The 19044-nt window shown below is 45.4% G+C and overlaps 1 protein-coding gene across 1 annotated transcript in view; it reads left to right on the top strand.

The window, feature by feature from the left end:
* NBN (nibrin) overlaps window positions 1-19044 on the top strand; it is a 161520-nt gene that overhangs the window by 17695 nt on the left and 124781 nt on the right. Inside the window, exon 2 of the mRNA XM_063924075.1 lies at window positions 10910-11043. Within this exon, the coding sequence (XP_063780145.1) occupies window positions 10910-11043 (134 nt within the window). The remainder of the gene's footprint in view (window positions 1-10909; window positions 11044-19044) is intronic.

Below are 19044 nucleotides of genomic sequence, written 5' to 3'. Positions count from 1 at the left end.
ATTTCTTCTTTTCTCCTCCTGTAAGATGGACTTGCCCCAAGAGACTGTGATATGGATTTTCCTGTTGACCATGATGTTGACCAGAGCAGTCTGTTTCGGTGAGAGTATCAGTGAGGTCGTGAAAGGATCCAGAAAGGTCCTGATGATAAAGATGGAGGTGTAAATTTCCAATAGCAACCCAATCACCAAGCAAAGGCGAGTACCGGAAACGATCTAGCAGCCATGTTATTTGTAAACATTTTTCTTTTAAGGATTATTAGCTGAAGAAAACTGTATCTGTAGGCTCTGTAACAACGTAGTTGAGGATGGGTGCATTAAGAAATGCCAATCCAGTTTTAATATCCATACGGACCGGCATCCATTGAGTGACTATCACTCCTTAGTGGGTAATGTGTTAAATAAAACAGATTGTTGGGTATGCTCTCAAGCACCTCAAGGTCATAGCAAATCAGGGCTAGTACCATTTCCTTTAACGGTAGGGGAGGTACTTGAGCTAAAGGGTGGGAGGCCGGTGGACAGGAGGTTTAATATCTCCAGCCCTCCTAGTTTGAAGCTCCACCAATACCATGTGGATAGGTCCCTATTAGGTTTTAACATCTCCAATCCCCGAAAGCCGGGAAATTGGGAAGTGTCATGGAGTAACCAAACCATGACCTTTTCGCATAGAGCAGATAGAAAGCCTACAGATACAGAGCTTATACGCCACATAGCCAGTAGAGGAAAATCTTTCCGATATAGGTATACCTTAGGAAATAGGATTACGAGAGTTGGAGAGGTATCCCTAGGATACTGTGCACATATCGTACAAACTGATACGTGTACTAAGCAGATGGGAGAATTAGGATTAGGAGATTTCACATGGAAGATGTGTAACATGGTTATGTCCTACTCCGTCCCATATGTTCTCCCCGATGATGCATATTTCATATGCGGGAGGAAGGCGTATAAGTGGCTTGCCCCAAACTCTGAAGGATTGTGTTATATTGGAAAAGTACTACCTGAGGTAATGAGTCTAAGGAGTGAGGAAACTGTAATCCCAATGGACTTGATTTATGACCCAACGGTAGAAACAATGATGTAATGAAAATGCGATTATACGGTCCGTTTCTTTCACCTGTTTTTCCGTTTTCCTCCAAGGTAAAAAGACCCACTTGGACGAGGAATTTGATGAGCCGATATACAGACAACAGATGGATTAAAGAAGAAGTTCTGACAACCTTATACACAGATTTTTGATGAACTATGCCATGGATCCCCAGTTTCCCTAGAAATTTTAAAATTACGCTAGCCCAACACTTTTGTAAATCTATGGACATTGACAGCTTTTGCTCGCACCTAATGGGCAAAAGCACAAAGAAGACTGCATTCAACAGACACCGAACAAGACCTCAATCGACAAATGTACATTAACCTGACATAGAATACCACTGCATTTACCATAAGTGTTCTTTATCTTCATTTCTACAACCCTCAGGTAATGACACACATAGTCAATAGGGAATACAGGCACAGATATCAGCAATCACATATCTCCCCCATTCATGTGTCATCAACTAAAATGTGCTCCCCCATTTTGTTGCAACCACAGCCGAAAAGAGCTCGGTAGAGTTTGACAGCCCATCCACAGACCCTTAATACGGGATAAGAAGGAATTCAAATGTATACTTCGCAATACCTCGAAGCTTGATTTAAAACACGTACGGCACGATGATACATGACCCCCCCAAACATGGATTCATACACACATGCTTTTGCTATCTCACTAGGTCATACCCTTTTCACACCTTCTCTTTCTCCTCCCCAACCCAACCATGGAAATGTATTTACACTTGACATATATTTTTCTCCTTTTGAAATGTTTTAGGAAGTGGCAGTTATTGTTGACTGCCAAAGAGTGGACTGTCAAAGTCAGAAAAATATCACTATGCACACTGCCATATTTGCACCTCATACATGTCCGCGCTGCGCATGCGGGCGCTCTCCCGTGCGTGCGCATACCCGCTGTTACGTGCACCCGCAGGCGCACTGTATGCGCATTTACGGTAGAGTTTCTGTGTGCCCAGCGTGCGACTCAATCGTTACATAATTCAACCATATAATGTATTTTATAAGTTAATATTCCCCTGAGTCCAACAGGTATCAGTGGGTCTCAAATGGCTCTTTGACCTTAGAGATCCCCCAAACAATAGTTTGCATGTTGTGAGGGCTTCACATCTTCATATGCATAGCTAAAGCACAGGAATAGTAATTGAAGATTAATTGTATTCCGAATCAGTATCTTTCCCGCAGACAGAGTACAATAGCCTTTAATTACACTGAGCTTTGAGACTCAATGAGGAGGGCCAACACCTGTGTTTACGAAATGGGGCTGGATTTGTATACAGAAGAATGATTGCTGAGATGTCATTGTCTCAACTGAGAGTGGACAGTGGGACAGTATTCGCCAAACAATAGCTTCCCACAAGACAGGAATGTGTCGGTCATCACCCATTGTTTTGCATAACCAAGGCCACTGATGCAGCTGGCTCACATGCTGTGAGGGACACACACACACATCTTGTTGTTGACACACCCCCACAGCTGGAATGAGGGTATGATATACCCACTGGAGATCACAGGGCTCACTCACTCACTCACACAGCTACCTGACACACAGCAAGCATGGCTGGATCATCACCAGGCTCCTTACGAAAGGCTAAGTACCATAATCTCAATATCTCATGGCTGATTGGCATAGAGTAGTTTTAAATGTGTGTTTTGTGGTGGGGTAGTTGTGGAATGATGGGTAAGCATAGAGTGGTTGGTTTGGAGAAACAAATGGCTTGGGGATGGTGAGGCTTGCGCAGCTGTGTGATTGTAACTTGTTTGTGCTGAATACTCTGTGAAGTCTGTGATGAAGTGGAACATTAGACAACCTGTAGCATAGCATTTGTGGTATTTGTTTGCCTATGGAGATTTAATAAGATGGTTCTAGGAAGTTGGATTGAAATTGTGAAAGGTGATTTAGATTGTTTGGAATTGTAAAATCAGAACATATGCATTGTTTTGAGGCTTGGACATTTTGGAATAAAATGGAGTCTTGTGTTTTCTGCTATGTGATTGTGGTGTAGTAGAGAGTGCCATGTGTTTGGACCTGCAAATCTAAAATGGCTGCTGCCGGGTATTTTCCCCTCCCCCTTTCAGCCATGTGGTGTAGTCTTTGGAATCAAGTGGAGTTTTCCCAAAATGGAGTCTAGCTTCTGCCCCATGCGGCATTGTAGGGACAATTGTGTTGCTGGGTGTTGTGTATATAGGGACAGGCAGCATGGGTAAGCTCAAGTACTTTCTAAACAAAGATTCTCAGCATTGACTGACTGCGCAGCGATTGTTCCTCACATGTGTAAGCTTTCTCTGCAATCATATTTGTCTTCTTGTTATTGTGAGCCATTTCTTTCTCTCTCTCTCTTCTTCTCTTCCCCTCTTATTTTCCCTTAAACGTAATTGTATTGTATTGTATTTCCCGTGTAGTTATCTGGTTAGGTAGTCTATGTTATATTGTAGTGTATGACTTGTATTGTGTTAAATTCTTTTGCAAGTATATCATTCATAATATATATTTAGGCGTTGGACCCTGAGCACGGTATCTGTGTATTTCTTATAGTATTAAGTAATCTCAGAGCGTCAGTGACGCTCGAACAGCTTTAAAGGTAATAAGGTTATACTGTGTTGCATCTACACTCTCCCACTACACAGAGGTTTACAGTATAAGTACATTCCTTAAGGTGTATAGTTAAGGGAGTACCCTTGCGGTACTTTTTACGCCAATTGCGTACTGTGTTCTTTAACCTTTAACGTGTTTTTAATAGGACAAATATTATAGACATTGTCACCTGCCTAGAGAAATGGAACCTGGATGGTATTTGGTACCGGGGACACAGTACCTCCAACAAGTCTCTAGTTGGCTCTGCAGTAATGATGGATACCGGAACCACGTTTCTCACCACCCAGGATGTCAAGGCCTCAGTTATCCGCTTTGCAGTAGGATGACTGCTGTGATATTTCATCTTCCTCGCAAAGGACTGTTGGACAGTCAATTGCTTGGTGGAAGTAGTACAAGTGGTCTTACGACTTCCCCTCTGGGATGACCATCGACTCCCAGCAGCAATAACAGCAGCGCCAGCAGCAGTAGGCGTTACACGCAAGGATGCATCGGAGGAATCCCAGGCAGGAGAGGAATCATCAGAATTGCCAGTGACATGGCCTGCAGGACTATTGGCATTCCTGGGGAAGGAGGAAATTGACACTGAGGGAGTTGGTGGGGTGGTTTGCGTGAGCTTGGTTACAAGAGGAAGGGATTTACTGGTCAGTGGACTGCTTCCGCTGTCGGCCCAAGTTTTTGAACTTGTCACTGACTTATTATGAATGCGCTGCAGGTGACGTATAAGGGAGGATGTTCCGAGGTGGTTAACGTCCTTACCCCTACTTATTACAGCTTGACAAAGGGAACACACGGCTTGACACCTGTTGTCCGCATTTCTGGTGAAATACTTCCACACCGAAGAGCTGATTTTTTTGGTATTTTCACCAGGCATGTCAACGGCCATATTCCTCCCACGGACAACAGGTGTCTCCCCGGGTGCCTGACTTAAACAAACCACCTCACCATCAGAATCCTCCTGGTCAATTTCCTCCCCAGCGCCAGCAACACCCATATCCTCCTCATCCTGGTGTACTTCAACACTGACATCTTCAATCTGACTATCAGGAACTGGACTGCGGGTGCTCCTTCCATCACTTGCAGGGGGCGTGCAAATGGTGGAAGGCGCATGCTCTTCACGTCCAGTGTTGGGAAGGTCAGGCATCGCAACCGACACAATTGGAGTCGGACTCTCCTTGTGGATTTGGGATTTCGAAGAACGCACAGTTCTTTGCGGTGCTACTGCTTTTGCCAGCTTGAGTCTTTTCATTTTTCTAGCGAGAGGCTGAGTGCTTCCATCCTCATGTGAAGCTGAACCACTAGCCATGAACATAGGCCAGGGCCTCAGCCGTTCCTTGCCACTCCGTGTGGTAAATGGCATATTGGCAAGTTTACGCTTCTCCTCCGACAATTTTATTTTAGGTTTTGGAGTCCTTTTTTTACTGATATTTGGTGTTTTGGATTTGACATGCTCTGTACTATGACATTGGGCATCGGCCTTGGCAGACGACGTTGCTGGCATTTCATCGTCTCGGCCATGACTAGTGGCAGCAGCTTCAGCACGAGGTGGAAGTGGATCTTGATCTTTCCCTAATTTTGGAACCTCAACATTTTTGTTCTCCATATTTTAATAGGCACAACTAAAAGGCACCTCAGGTAAACAATGGAGATGGATGGATACTAGTATACAATTATGGATGCACTGCCGAGTGCCGACACAGAGGTAGCTACAGCCGTGGACTACTGTACTGTGTCTGCTGCTAATATAGACTGGTTGATAAAGAGATGTAGTATGTATGTATAAAGAAGAAAGAAAAAAAAACCACGGGTAGGTGGTATACAATTATGGACGGACTGCCGAGTGCCGACACAGAGGTAGCTACAGCCGTGGACTACCGTACTGCACTGTGTCTGCTGCTATTATAGACTGGTTGATAAAGAGATGTAGTATGTATGTATAAAGAAGAAAGAAAAAAAAACCACGGGTAGGTGGTATACAATTATGGATGGACTGCCGAGTGCCGACACAGAGGTAGCTACAGCCGTGGACTACTGTACTGTGTCTGCTGCTAATATAGACTGGTTAATAAAGAGATGTAGTATGTATGTATAAAGAAGAAAGAAAAAAAAAACCACGGGTAGGTGGTATACAATTATGGATGAACTGCCGAGTGCCGACACAGAGGTAGCTACAGCCGTGGACTACTGTACTGTGTCTGCTGCTAATATAGACTGGTTGATAAAGAGATGTAGTATGTATGTATAAAGAAGAAAGAAAAAAAAACCACGGGTAGGTGGTATACAATTATGGACGGACTGCCGAGTGCCGACACAGAGGTAGCTACAGCCGTGGACTACCGTACTGTACTGTGTCTGCTGCTAATATAGACTGGTTGATAAAGAGATGTAGTATGTATGTATAAAGAAGAAAGAAAAAAAAACCACGGGTAGGTGGTATACAATTATGGATGGACTGCCGAGTGCCGACACAGAGGTAGCTACAGCCGTGGACTACTGTACTGTGTCTGCTGCTAATATAGACTGGTTGATAAAGAGATGTAGTATGTATGTATGTATAAAGAAGAAAGAAAAAAAAACCACGGGTAGGTGGTATACAATTATGGATGGACTGCCGAGTGCCGACACAGAGGTAGCTACAGCCGTGGACTACTGTACTGTGTCTGCTGCTAATATAGACTGGTTGATAAAGAGATGTAGTATGTATGTATAAAGAAGAAAGAAAAAAAAACCACGGGTAGGTGGTATACAATTATGGACGGACTGCCGAGTGCCGACACAGAGGTAGCTACAGCCGTGGACTACCGTACTGTACTGTGTCTGCTGCTAATATAGACTGGTTGATAATGAGATGTATTATGTATGTATAAAGAAGAAAGAAAAAAAAACCACGGGTAGGTGGTATACAATTATGGATGGACTGCCGAGTGCCGACACAGAGGTAGCTACAGCCGTGGACTACTGTACTGTGTCTGCTGCTAATATAGACTGGTTGATAAAGAGATGTAGTATGTATGTATAAAGAAGAAAGAAAAAAAAACCACGGGTAGGTGGTATACAATTATGGAAGGACTGCCGAGTGCCGACACAGAGGTAGCTACAGCCGTGGACTACTGTACTGTGTCTGCTGCTAATATAGACTGGTTGATAATGAGATGTAGTATGTATGTATAAAGAAGAAAGAAAAAAAACCACGGGTAGGTGGTATACAATTATGGATGGACTGCCGAGTGCCGACACAGAGGTAGCTACAGCCGTGAACTACCGTACTGTGTCTGCTGCGACTGGATGATAAATAATGATATAAAAAATATATATATATATCACTACTGCAGCCGGACAGGTATATATTATATAATGACGGACCTGCTGGAAACTGTCTGTCAGCAGAATGAGTTTTTTATAGAATAAAAAAAAAAACACCACACAAGTCACACGACGAGTGTTTAACTTTTTCAGACAATCACAATATAGTATACTACTAACTATACTGGTGGTCAGTGTGGTCAGGTCACTGGTCAGTCACACTGGCAGTGGCACTCCTGCAGCAAAAGTGTGCACTGTTTAATTTTAATAATATGTACTCCTGGCTCCTGCTATAACCTATAACTGGCACTGCTCCCCAGTCTCCCCCACAATTATAAGCTGTGTGAGCACAGTCAGATATATACATAGATGATGCAGCACACTGGGCTGAGCAGTGCACACAGATATGGTATGTGACTGAGTCACTGTGTATCGTTTTTTTCAGGCAGAGAACGGATTATATTAAATAAAACTGCACTGTCTGGTGGTCACTGTGGTCAGTCACTAGTAAACTCTGCACTCTCTACAGTACTCCTAAACTCCAGTAAATCAAGTGTCTCTGTCTCAAATCAATCTCTCTCTCTCTCTTCTAATCTAAATGGAGAGGACGCCAGCCACGTCCTCTCCCTATCAATCTCAATGCACGTGTGAAAATGGCGGCGACGCGCGGCTCCTTATATAGAATCCGAGTCTCGCGAGAATCCGACAGCGTCATGATGACGTTCGGGCGCGTTTGGGTTAACCGAGCAAGGCGGGAAGATCCGAGTCGCTCGGACCCGTGAAAAAAAACATGAAGTTCGGGCGGGTTCGGATTCCGAGGAACCGAACCCGCTCATCTCTAGTATGCACTCTCCCAATACCCATGGTATCCAATAACAAAAATACAAATTTCACATAGATTTCAGTGTGGAAGACCCCACGGCGCGAGTAAAATAAAAAAAAGGATACTTGCATGTACGGTGGTCTCTGCTCCATCTTGGCACTGAGGAGGGGGCTGCTGTGAGGCACAAGGGCTGCGCCGCTGCCTCCATGAGGGGGGGGCATTCATACCTCACATAATCCCCCTACTGCAGAAGACTCCGGATCCTGGCACTGGAGGAAAAGATTCTCCGGGGGTTTCACTGGGGTCTCAGAGCAAGTACCAATGATTTTTCCTACAAGTATCGATTTTAGGAAAAATCAGATTTGCTCTGGAGGTGCAAGAGAAAAGATGTGGTGATTTCTATAGAAATCACCACGTCTCATGTCCTATCCTCCAATTGAATAGTAAAACCCTTTGGCAGCGGGATTTTTTGAATTTATGCTGACAAATTGAACTCCCCCTAGGTGTGTTTGTGTTTGTATAAGTTCTATTTGTGTGTGTGTGTGTGTGTGTGTGTGTGTGTGTGTGTGTGTGTGTGTGTGTGTGTGTGTGTGTGCTCTATAATGTGTGTGTGAGTTGCCCCTGACTCCACAGCACGGATTAGCATACAATTGGTACTAAGGGGAACATTTACTAAGCAGTGATAAGAGCGGAGAAGTGAGGCAGTGGACAAATTGCCCCATCAACCAATCAGCTACTCTGTATAATTTTATAGTATGCAAATTATAGATGTTACTTCAGTGCTGATTGGTTGCCATGGGCAACTTCTCCGCTGGCTCACTTCTCCGCTCTTATCACTGCTTAGTAAATGCCCCCCTATATCACAGCTTCTCACAGTCAGGGACAGTATTTATTATACTGTCACCCAGATTAGTTCTCTCGGGCCAATATAATCATACATTGGCTGCTCTTCCTTTGCTGTAATGGATTTTTAGTAACAGTCTCAGCAGAGGCTTAAGGATATTTTATTCCTGTCTTCTGCATTGAGCTGTCAGGAGATCCACAGCTTCCATGAATGAATTACCAGATGTTCAGATTGTCTGCATGAAAGGAAAGTTAGATTGCAGCATATCGTATGAAGCTGCCGTCATCTATTTCTAAATGATTGTTATGCAAGGAATAAGTAAGAGATATAAAACTTTGATAAAATGAAGCTATTTACATTTTAAAAATATTAAAATATCTGGAGAGACAGCCTATTATTAGTGTATTGGTTTAGTATTAGATATTCGTAGACCTTTGCTGTTATGTTTACAGTGCTGGTCACAGAATGAATTTAAGATTAATATAATGTAATTGTATTTATATGGCACCACAATTTTTTCTGTGCTTTAGAACAGCCCAAGAGAAAATAGAAAGAGCTGTGGCATAGACCATACATACAGTACTGTAGTTATAATATCAATGCATTATTCATTTCATTCTGGGGGAGATTGACTAGCCATCGGAATTAATGTCCTTCACGACCACCAACATCAATCTTCCATCGCAGCCATCTCCAATCTTCCATCGCAGCCAACATCTTCCATCGCAGCCCAACATCTCCAATCTTCCATCGAAGCCCAACATCTCCAATCTTCCATCGCAGCCCAACATCTCCACTCTTCCATTCGCAGCCCACAGCTGTGCTCAGGCAAATTGGAGATGTTTGGTTACCAAAATTTACACTGTAACACATTGGCAAGATTTGAACACTGGACTTTAAGGGCCGATGCAATGAAGTTCGAGTTGGCCGGACGTGCACGTTACGGGCCGAACTCTGACGTTTTTTTTTTAAAGCAACAATCATTTGCCTTGTATACGATTGCCACTTTAAAAAATAACATCCGAGTTCAGCTGGGAACCCGCACCTCCGGTTAACTCGGACTTCATTTCATCCGGCCCTAATTTTGAGGTGACAGCCAGTATTGCAGTAACCCTAAATAAAGATGTCCGTTTTGGTCACAGTATTTTTAGGCTTTTGTTTTAAACTCTAGTTTTTCTGTCTGATCGTACAATCAGTCAGTCAGTCAGTCATTCAATCAGTTAAATAATGCTGGGTACACATTTAGATGATATCGGCTCAGTTTGCCGTATTGTGTACCTGTGATTGCACACTCCGACAGGTCTCATGCCACATCTTCCAGTTGGCCGTGCAGCGAGATGTCGTTCCGTTGTTCATTACATCACTTAGTGTGTACCAGCAATATGGCATGGTGCAGGGGGGATACGGTTGTTAGGTCGACACAGCTTAGGTCGACAGTCTTTAGGTCCACCACTGAAGGTCGACATGCATTAGGTCGACACAGTCATTAGGTCGACATGTACCAGGTCAAAAGGTCGATATGAGGTTTGTTTGTTTTTTATCTTAATTTTTTGGATTTTTTCATACTTAATGATTCACGTGGACTACGATTGGAACGGTAACCTTTCGCTTTCCATGCAAGGAGACACAGTGCACTAATTGGGGTTCCCCATCACTTTACAAAGAAAATTATGCCAAAAACAGTAAAAAAAAAAAAAAAAAAACGTCGACCTTTTGACATGTCGACATAGTACATGTCGACAAAATAACCATGTCAACCTATTGTCCCTGTCAACCTAATGCATGTCAACCTTCCATGGACGACCTAATGACTGTCGACCTAGGTTGAGTCGACCCAACGACCTATACCCATGCAGGGCGAAGGGAAATCGGCGTGATTGCCGGACGTTCTGGTGTGTACACACCCTAAGAGTGAGTAGCACTTCTGTATTAAACCTGCTGTAATACTATTATAGAATTGTTAAGTTATTATTAGTTTTGAAGATACAACAGCCTGAACCCCATAATAGTTTGTCTAGTGATTTTATGATGGGAAACACAATGACGGAAAACTGATGTACAGGAAAAGTGATGTCCATAACCCATAGCAACAAGTTAGATTCAGACATTTGCCAGTACAAAGTGGGGAATAAAATCTCTTCTTTCTTTGGTTACAGAACTTTTTATACAACTTTTTATGTCCCTCGATATTTCTTAAAGTATCTTTGTTCTTTGAAAATTATTTTTTTCTTCTCTTTTACAGGACAGCGTTATCACTTTCTCACCGAAGCTAGCTACGTCGTGGGGCGCAAGAACTGTACAATTTTGGTTGAAGATGATCAGTCTATTAGCAGAATCCATGCCACGTTTACGGTCAGCCACTCTCTCTCCAACCTGGTTAGTTCGAGTGATCAGAATACAGAAGTGTGTGTGCGTTGTATGACAGCTGCGTGTAACATGAATAAGGCTTTAGCGTCCCCCCCTCCAGGCTGCAGACAGATTTACATTCTATTATTATACAGATGTGTCCTCATACCTAACCCTAAACCTAACTGCTAACCTCCCCCCCCCCCCCCTTCCCGCAGCCTAACACTCCCCGGGGGTGCCTAAACCTACCCCCCCCCCTTACACTCACAGCCTAAACCTAACTGCTCCCCCCTCGCAGCCTAACACTCCCAGGGAGTGCCTAAACCTTTCCCTCCCCCCACCCCCCCCCCCAACTCCCCCCGCCTCACAGCCTAAACCTTACCCCTCTGGCCTGAAGCCTAACCCTCCCCCTCGCGGCTTTCCTGTCAGAGTGGCAGGCAGACGCTCGTACGGGATCCTGGCACCAGTCTTGTGACCCTGTTCGGGATGCGGGTGTCGGCATTCCGAGTGGTGTCAGGATTCTAGCGTCAGCACTGTATTACGACTGTCGGCTTCTCGACCGGATCCTATACATCTAGCCTCAATACGCCATGCAGTATGAGATGCCTGGCGAGAGTGAGCCACCAGGTCCCGTCCAACTCTGCTGATATCAAAAATGCATCTTAGTCACAAAGCAATGCGAATAAAAGACTGTGCTGATTAGTGTGATACTTATATATTGTGTGTGAATGAGGGCCTAATTCAGACCTGGGCGCACGCAGGCTATTTTTTGCACAGCTGTGACCAGGTAATCGCCGCTTACAGGGCAGGGGGTAGTCGCTGTGCAGGGGTGCGATCGGCTGTGCAGTGAGCTGCACAAACAAAAGTTTGTGCAGTTTCTGCACAGCCCAGGATTTACTCAGCCGCTGCGACGATCCGGACAGGTGGTGACGTCAGGAATCCTCCTCCGGAACGGCTGGGCACGCCTGCGTTTTTTCGGGCACTCCCAGAAAACGGTAAGCTGCCGCCCACGAACGCCTTCTGCCTGTCAATCTTCTTGCGATCGCCGGTGCGATTGCTTTCTTCATTAGATTCATCGCTGCATGGCAACGGCCGGTGACGGAGGCTGACACGCCTGCGCATTGCGCGCCACACTCATGCATTGTTCAGACCCGATCGCACAGCTGCGAAAAAATGCAGCGTGCGATCGGGTCTGAATGACCCCCTGAGTCTGTATACGGAGCAGAACAGAACTTGTATTGGGAAAAAGCTGCAGCTGCTACGGGTGGCAGTTGATTTACCGACGGACACAATACCGACGGTCATAATCCCGACAGCCATTTACCAACAGTCAGAATACCGACACGATCAAAATCCCGGCATTCATTATACCGGCATGTACAAAATGCAGACATAGTCAGAAAACGATATTTGAAATGCCGACATGGAATTTTCGCCCCAAAACAGACTTGTTCATACTTTACCATCCCTGTGGACCTGTAGGAGGAATATAATAGTGTGCCCGAAGCATGGCGAGCGGACGTGGTACACTTACATGGAGTCCATGTCGACACTGACACAGAAAACTTTATGTAGGTATTTTGAAATGTCAGCATAATGCATGTCTGTATTTTGACTGTCTGTCAGTGGCTGTCGGGATTATGACCGTCTGTATTGTGTCCGTCGGTAAATTATACTGAACCCACTGCTACAATGCAGCACTTTGTGTACAGATTCATAGACTCAGTTGCACACAGATATACAAGTCTCATATGTCGGATTAATCAGCAGAGTCTCCTCGTGCATTCTAGTCGCCTCACTGTGCAACTAAGATGCATTATCGGCAAAAAATAAGCAAAATAGACTCCCAATGCTAGAAGCATCGCACACAACCTGGCGTGGCAAGAGGGGCTGTTTGGCGTGACTGCAGAAATGTATGAGGACACAGCTTTTACATAATTTGTTTGTTTCATAAATAATGTTCACTTTTGTGCTCCTTATATTACTCCCCCTTCCCATATATCTCGGGGTAGATTGCTAACACAGGGAGACCGGATACTGGTGGTCATTCCGAGTTGATCGCTCGCTAGCAGTTTTTAGCAGCCGTGCAAACGCTATGCCGCCTCCCACTGGGAGTGTATGTTAGCTTAGCAGAAGTGTGAACAAAAGGATCGCAGCGCAGCTACAAAATAATTTTGTGCAGTGTCAGAGTAGCTTCAGACCTACTCAGCGCTTGCGATCACTTCAGACTGTTCAGTTCCTGTTTTGACGTCACGAACACGCCCTGCGTTCGCCCAGCCATGCCTGCGTTTTCCCTGGCACGCCTGCGTTTTATTCGAACACTCCCTGAAAACGGTCAGTTGACACCAAGAAACGCCCCCTTCATGTCAATCACTCTGCGGCCAGCAGTGCGACTGAAAAGCTTCGCTAGACCTTGTGTGAAACGACATCGTTCGTTGCAATTGTATGACGCGCGTGCGCATTGCGCCGCATGCGCAGAAGTGCCTTTTTTTGCCTGATCGCTGCGCAGCGAACGAAAGCAGCTAGCGTGAATGAAAAGGTTTAGACCAGCTAAAGTGCGCTAGAATAGCATAAATAAGCAGATTGTACTTCCCTCACAAATATTCTTTCATGAAGCTTTCTGTGTATTTCATGAACTCGAAATCCATATATAAAAAAACAGAAATATTTCCAAAAATAGTGTAATATGTTCCGTATAACAAAATTAGGTACAATAAGCCAATGAAAATGATACAATAGGCAATAGACACTTGAAGGTGTAGATGGAGGTTTACCAGATAGGTAGTGTAAAAAAGCCTTGTATTGAAGCCTATTGGAAGTATATGTGCATAAGTTCACACACCATGTGATGAATAATCAAGATGGAGGTTTACCAGATTTCAATGAAGTATGGACCTTAAGATATGTTTCCCTCATAGGTTTTCTGTCGTAGGACTTTATACGTATTGCATACGCGCGGAATCCATATAGAACGGAAAAATATTCCACAAATAGTGTAATACGTTCAATACAAGAAAATGTAATAAGTTGCAAATAATAAAACCATAAAATAAGGCAATATACGTGAATGGTACAGATGGAGGTTTACCAGATAGAAGTGGTATATACGCCTCGTATATTGCTCAATTGAATTAAAAAGTCACATCACAAAGTAAATAATCAAGGTGGGGGTTTACCAGACTTCCGTGAGGCATGGACCTTAAGATGTATCAAATGGGGAGGAGAAAACGGCTCCGGAACCTGTCTCCAAAAGAACTCTGTCCGTATGGTAAAGATTCCCGCCAACGATGAAACTCCTGTCAGCAACTAGCGATCAACTCGGAATGACCCCCCACTGTGTGCTGCCTCCACAGATACTGTCCGTCCTGGCCAGCACTTGGTCTCCATTTGGCACTCCAGGGTGGTGGGTTGCAGGTCAATGGATTATAGTGTTTAAACCATTAAGAGCCAGATGTACTAAGCCTTGAAAAGTGATAAATATCACGGTGATAAAGTACCAGCCAATCGGATCGTAACTGTCATTTCTCTAACGTCCTAGTGGATGCTGGGGACTCCGTCAGGACCATGGGGAATAGCGGGCTCCGCAGGAGACAGGGCACATCTAAAAAGCTTTTTAGGTCACATGGTGTGTACTGGCTCCTCCCCCTATGACCCTCCTCCAAGCCTCAGTTAGGTTTTTGTGCCCGTCCGAGAAGGGTGCAAACTGGATGGCTCTCTTAAGGAGCTATTTAGTAAAGTTTTTTTTTAGGTTTCTAATCAGTGATTCCTGCTGGCGACAGGATCACTGCAACGAGGGACTTAGGGGAGAGACTGGCAACTCACCTGCGTGCAGGAGGATTGAAGTCTTAGGCTACTGGACACTGAGCTCCAGAGGGAGTCGGAACACAGGTCAGCCTGGGGTTCGTCCCGGAGCCGCGCCGCCGATCCCCCTTACAGACGCTGAAGAAAGACGGCGGAACGGAGGTCCGGAAACAGGCGGCAGAAGACTTCACAGTCTTCAGAGAGGTAGCGCACAGCACTGCAGCTGTGCGCCATTGTTGTCACACGGCTCACTGACACGGTCACGGAGGGTGCAGGGCGCTGCTGGGGGCGCCCTGGGCAGCAATATAAATACCTATTTGGCAAATAAATACATCACATATAGCCATTAAGGCTATATGTATGTATTTTAACCCAGGCCAGTTATTAAAAAACCGGGAGGAAAAGCCCGCCGAAAAGGGGGCGGAGCTTATTCTCCTCAGCACTCAGCGCCATTTTCCTGATCAGCTCCGCTGGTGAGGAAGGCTCCCACTCTCCCCTGCACTGCACTACAGAAACAGGGTTAAAAGAGAAGGGGGGCATAAATTAACGATATAATGATATATTAAGAGCGCATATATAGAAACAACACCTTCTAGGGTTGTTATATACATTATAGCGCTTTTGGTGTGTGCTGGCAAACTCTCCCTCTGTCTCCCCAAAGGGCTAGTGGGTCCTGTCCTCTATCAGAGCATTCCCTGTGTGTGTGCTGTATGTCGGTACGTGTGTGTCGACATGTATGAGGAAAATGTTGGTGAGGAGGCGGAGCAAATTGCCTGTAATGTTGATGTCACTCTCTAGGGAGTCGACACCGGAATGGATGGTCTACTTATGGAATTACGTGATAATGTCAACACGCTGCAAGACGGTTGACGACATGAGATGGCCGGCGGACAAATTAGTACCGGTCCAGGCGTCTCAGACACCGTCAGGGGCTTGTAAAAACGCCCATTTACCTCAGTCGGTCGACAGACACAGACATGGACACTGACCCCAGTGTCGACGGTGAAGAAACATACGTAATTTTCCTTTAGGGCCACGAGTTACATGTTAAGGGCAATGAAGGAGCTGTTACATATTTCTGATACTACAAGTACCACAAATAAGGGTATTTTGTAGGGTGTGAATAAACTACTTGTAGTTTTGCCTGAATCAGATAAATTAAATGAAGTGTGTGATGATACGTGGGGTTCCTCCGATAGAAAGTTATGGGCGGTATACCCTTTCCCGCCAGAAGTAAGGGCGAGTTGGGAAACACACCTTAGGGTGGATAAGGCGCTCACACGCTTATAAAAACATGGCGTTACCGTCTCTAGATACGGCCGCCCTCAAGAAGCCAGCTGATAGGAAGCTGAAAAATATCATGACAGTATATACACACATACTGGTGTTATACTACGACCAGCAATCGCCTCAGCCTGGATGTGCAGCGCTGAGGGGGCTTGGTCGGATTTCCTGACTGAAAATTTTGATACCCTTGACAGGGACAAGATTTTATTGACTATAGAGCATTTTAAGGATGCATTTCTATATATGCGTGATGCGCAGAGGGATATTTGCATTCTGGCATCAAGAGTAATTGTGATTTACATATCTGCCAGACGAAGACACGACAGTGGTCAGGTGAGGCAGATTCCAGACGGCATGTGGAAGTATTGCCGTATAAAGGGGCGGTCCATCGGACCTGGTGGCCATGGCAACAGCTGAAAAATCCACTTTTTGTTACCCCGAATCACATATCGGCAAAAAAGGACACAGTCTTTTCAGTCTCAGTCCTTTCGTCCCCATAGGGGCAGGCGGGCAAAGGCCAGTCATATCTGCCCAGGGGTAGAGGAAAGGGAAGAAGACTGCAGCAAGCAGCCCATTCCCAGGAACAGAAGCCCCTCACAGCTTCTGCCAAGTCCGCAGCATAACGCTGGGGCCGTACAAGCGGACTCAGGTGCGGTAGGGGGTCATCTCAAGAGTTTCAGTACGCAGGGGGCTCACTCGCAAGGGAACTCCGGGATCCTACATGTAGTATCCCAGGTGTACATTGGAAATTCGAGACATCTCCCCCTCACACAATTCACAGGCTGTATTCCCAGCAGGTGATAATCAAAGTACCCCTCTTACAACATGGAAGGGGGTAGTATCCCACACTATATTGTGGTACTGAAGCCAACCGGCTCGGTGAGATCTGAAATATTTGAACACTTACATACAAGCGTTCAAATCAAGATGGAGTCACTCAGAGCAGTGATAGCGAACCAGGAAGAAGGGGACGATATGGTGTCACTGGATATCAGGGACGCTTACCTACAGGTCCAAATTTGCCCTTCTCACCAAGGGTACTTCAGGTTCCTGGTACAGAACTGTCACTATCAGTTCAGACGCTGCCGTTTGGGTTGTCCACGGCGCCCCGGGTCTTTACCAAGGTAATGGCCGGAATGATGATTTTTCTTAAAAGGAAACATGGACGCTTTCCTGATAAGGGCAAGGTCCAGAGAACAGTTGGAGGTCGGAGTAGCACTATCTTAAGTAGTTCTACGTCAGCACGAGTGGATTCTAAATATTCCAAAATCGCAGCTTTTTCCGATGACACGTCTACTGTTCATAGGGATGATTCTGGACACAGTCCAGAAAAACGTGTTTCTCCCAGTGGAGAAAGCCAGGGAGTTCTCCGAGCTAATCGGGATCCTCCTAAAACCAGGAAAAGTGTCAGTGCATCATTGCACAAGAGTCCTGGTAAAAATGGTGGCTTATTACGAAGCAATTCCATTCGGCAAATTTCCCGCAAGAACTCTTCGGTGGGATCTGCTGGACAAATGGTCCGGATCGCATCCTCAGATGCATCAGCGGATAACCCTATATCCAAGGACAAGGGTGTCTCTCCTGTGGTGATTACAGAGTGCTCATCTTCTAGAGGGCCGCAGATTTGGCATTCAGGATTGGATGCCGGTGACCACGGAGGCCAGCCTGAGAGGCTGGAGAACAGTCACACAGGGAAAAAATTTCCAGGGAAGTGTGATTAAGTCTGGAGAATTCTCTCTGCATAAATAAGCTTAGAGCAAATTTATAAGGCTCTAAACTTAGCAAGACCTCTGCTTCAAGGTCAGCCGGTATTGATCCAGTGGGATAACATCACGGCAGTCGCCCACGTAAACAGAAAGGGCGGCACAAGAAGCAGGAGGGCAGTGACAAAACTGCAAGGATTTTTCGCTAGGCGGAAAATCATGTGATAGCACTGTCAGCAGTGTTCTTTCCGGGAGTGGACGACTGGGAAGCAGACTTCCTCAGCAGGCATGACCTCCACCCGGGAGAGTGGAAACTTCATAGGGAAGTTTTTCAGCATGATTGTGGACCGTTGGCAAAGACCAAAGGTGGACATGATAGCGTCCCGCCCGAAAAACGGGACAGGTATTCCGCCAGGTCATGAGACCTTCAGGCGATAGCTGTGGATGTTCTGGTAACACCGTGGGTGTACCAGTCAGTGTATGGGTTCCCTCCTCTGTTTCTCATAACCAAGGTATTGAGAATTATAAGACATAGAGGAGTATGAACTATACTAGTGGCTCCGGATGGGCCAAGAGGGACTTGGTACCCGGAGCTTCAAGAGATGCTCACAGAGGACTAAGGGCCTGGGGAGCTAAGAAGGGACTTGCTTCAGCAAGTACCATGTCTTTTCCAAGAATTACCGCGGCTGCGTTTGACGGCATGGCGGTTGAATACCGGATTCTGAAGGGAAAAAGGCATTCCATAAGAGGTCATACCTACCTTGGTCAAAGCCAGGAAGGAGGTGACCGCACAACGTCATCACCACATGTGGTGAAAATATGTTGCGTGGGTAAGGCCAGGAAGGCTCCACGAAGGAAATTCAACTAGGTCGATTCTGCACTTCCTGAAAACAGGAGTGTTTTGAGTCTCAAATTGGGGTTCATTAAGATTTAAATTTCGGCCCTGTAGATTTTCTTCCAGAAAAAATTGACTTCAGTTCCTGAAGTCCAGATTGTAAAGGGTGTATTCCATATACAGTTCTTTTGTGCCTCTAGGGGCACCGTGAGATCTCAACATAGTGTTGGGATTCCTTAAAATCATATTGGTTTGAACCGCTCAAATCTGTGGATTTGAAATATCTCACATGGAAAGTGACCATGCTGTTGACCAATATCTCACATGGAAAGTGACCATGTTGTTAGTCCTGGCCTCGGCCAGGCGATTGTCAAAAAGAATGGGCGGTTTTGTTTTACAAAAGCC

Source organism: Pseudophryne corroboree, chromosome 5 (genome assembly GCF_028390025.1).
Source record: "Pseudophryne corroboree isolate aPseCor3 chromosome 5, aPseCor3.hap2, whole genome shotgun sequence".
In the NCBI taxonomy this organism is placed as follows: Eukaryota; Metazoa; Chordata; class Amphibia; order Anura; family Myobatrachidae; genus Pseudophryne; species Pseudophryne corroboree.
This window is presented reverse-complemented; position numbering and strand designations above follow the sequence as displayed.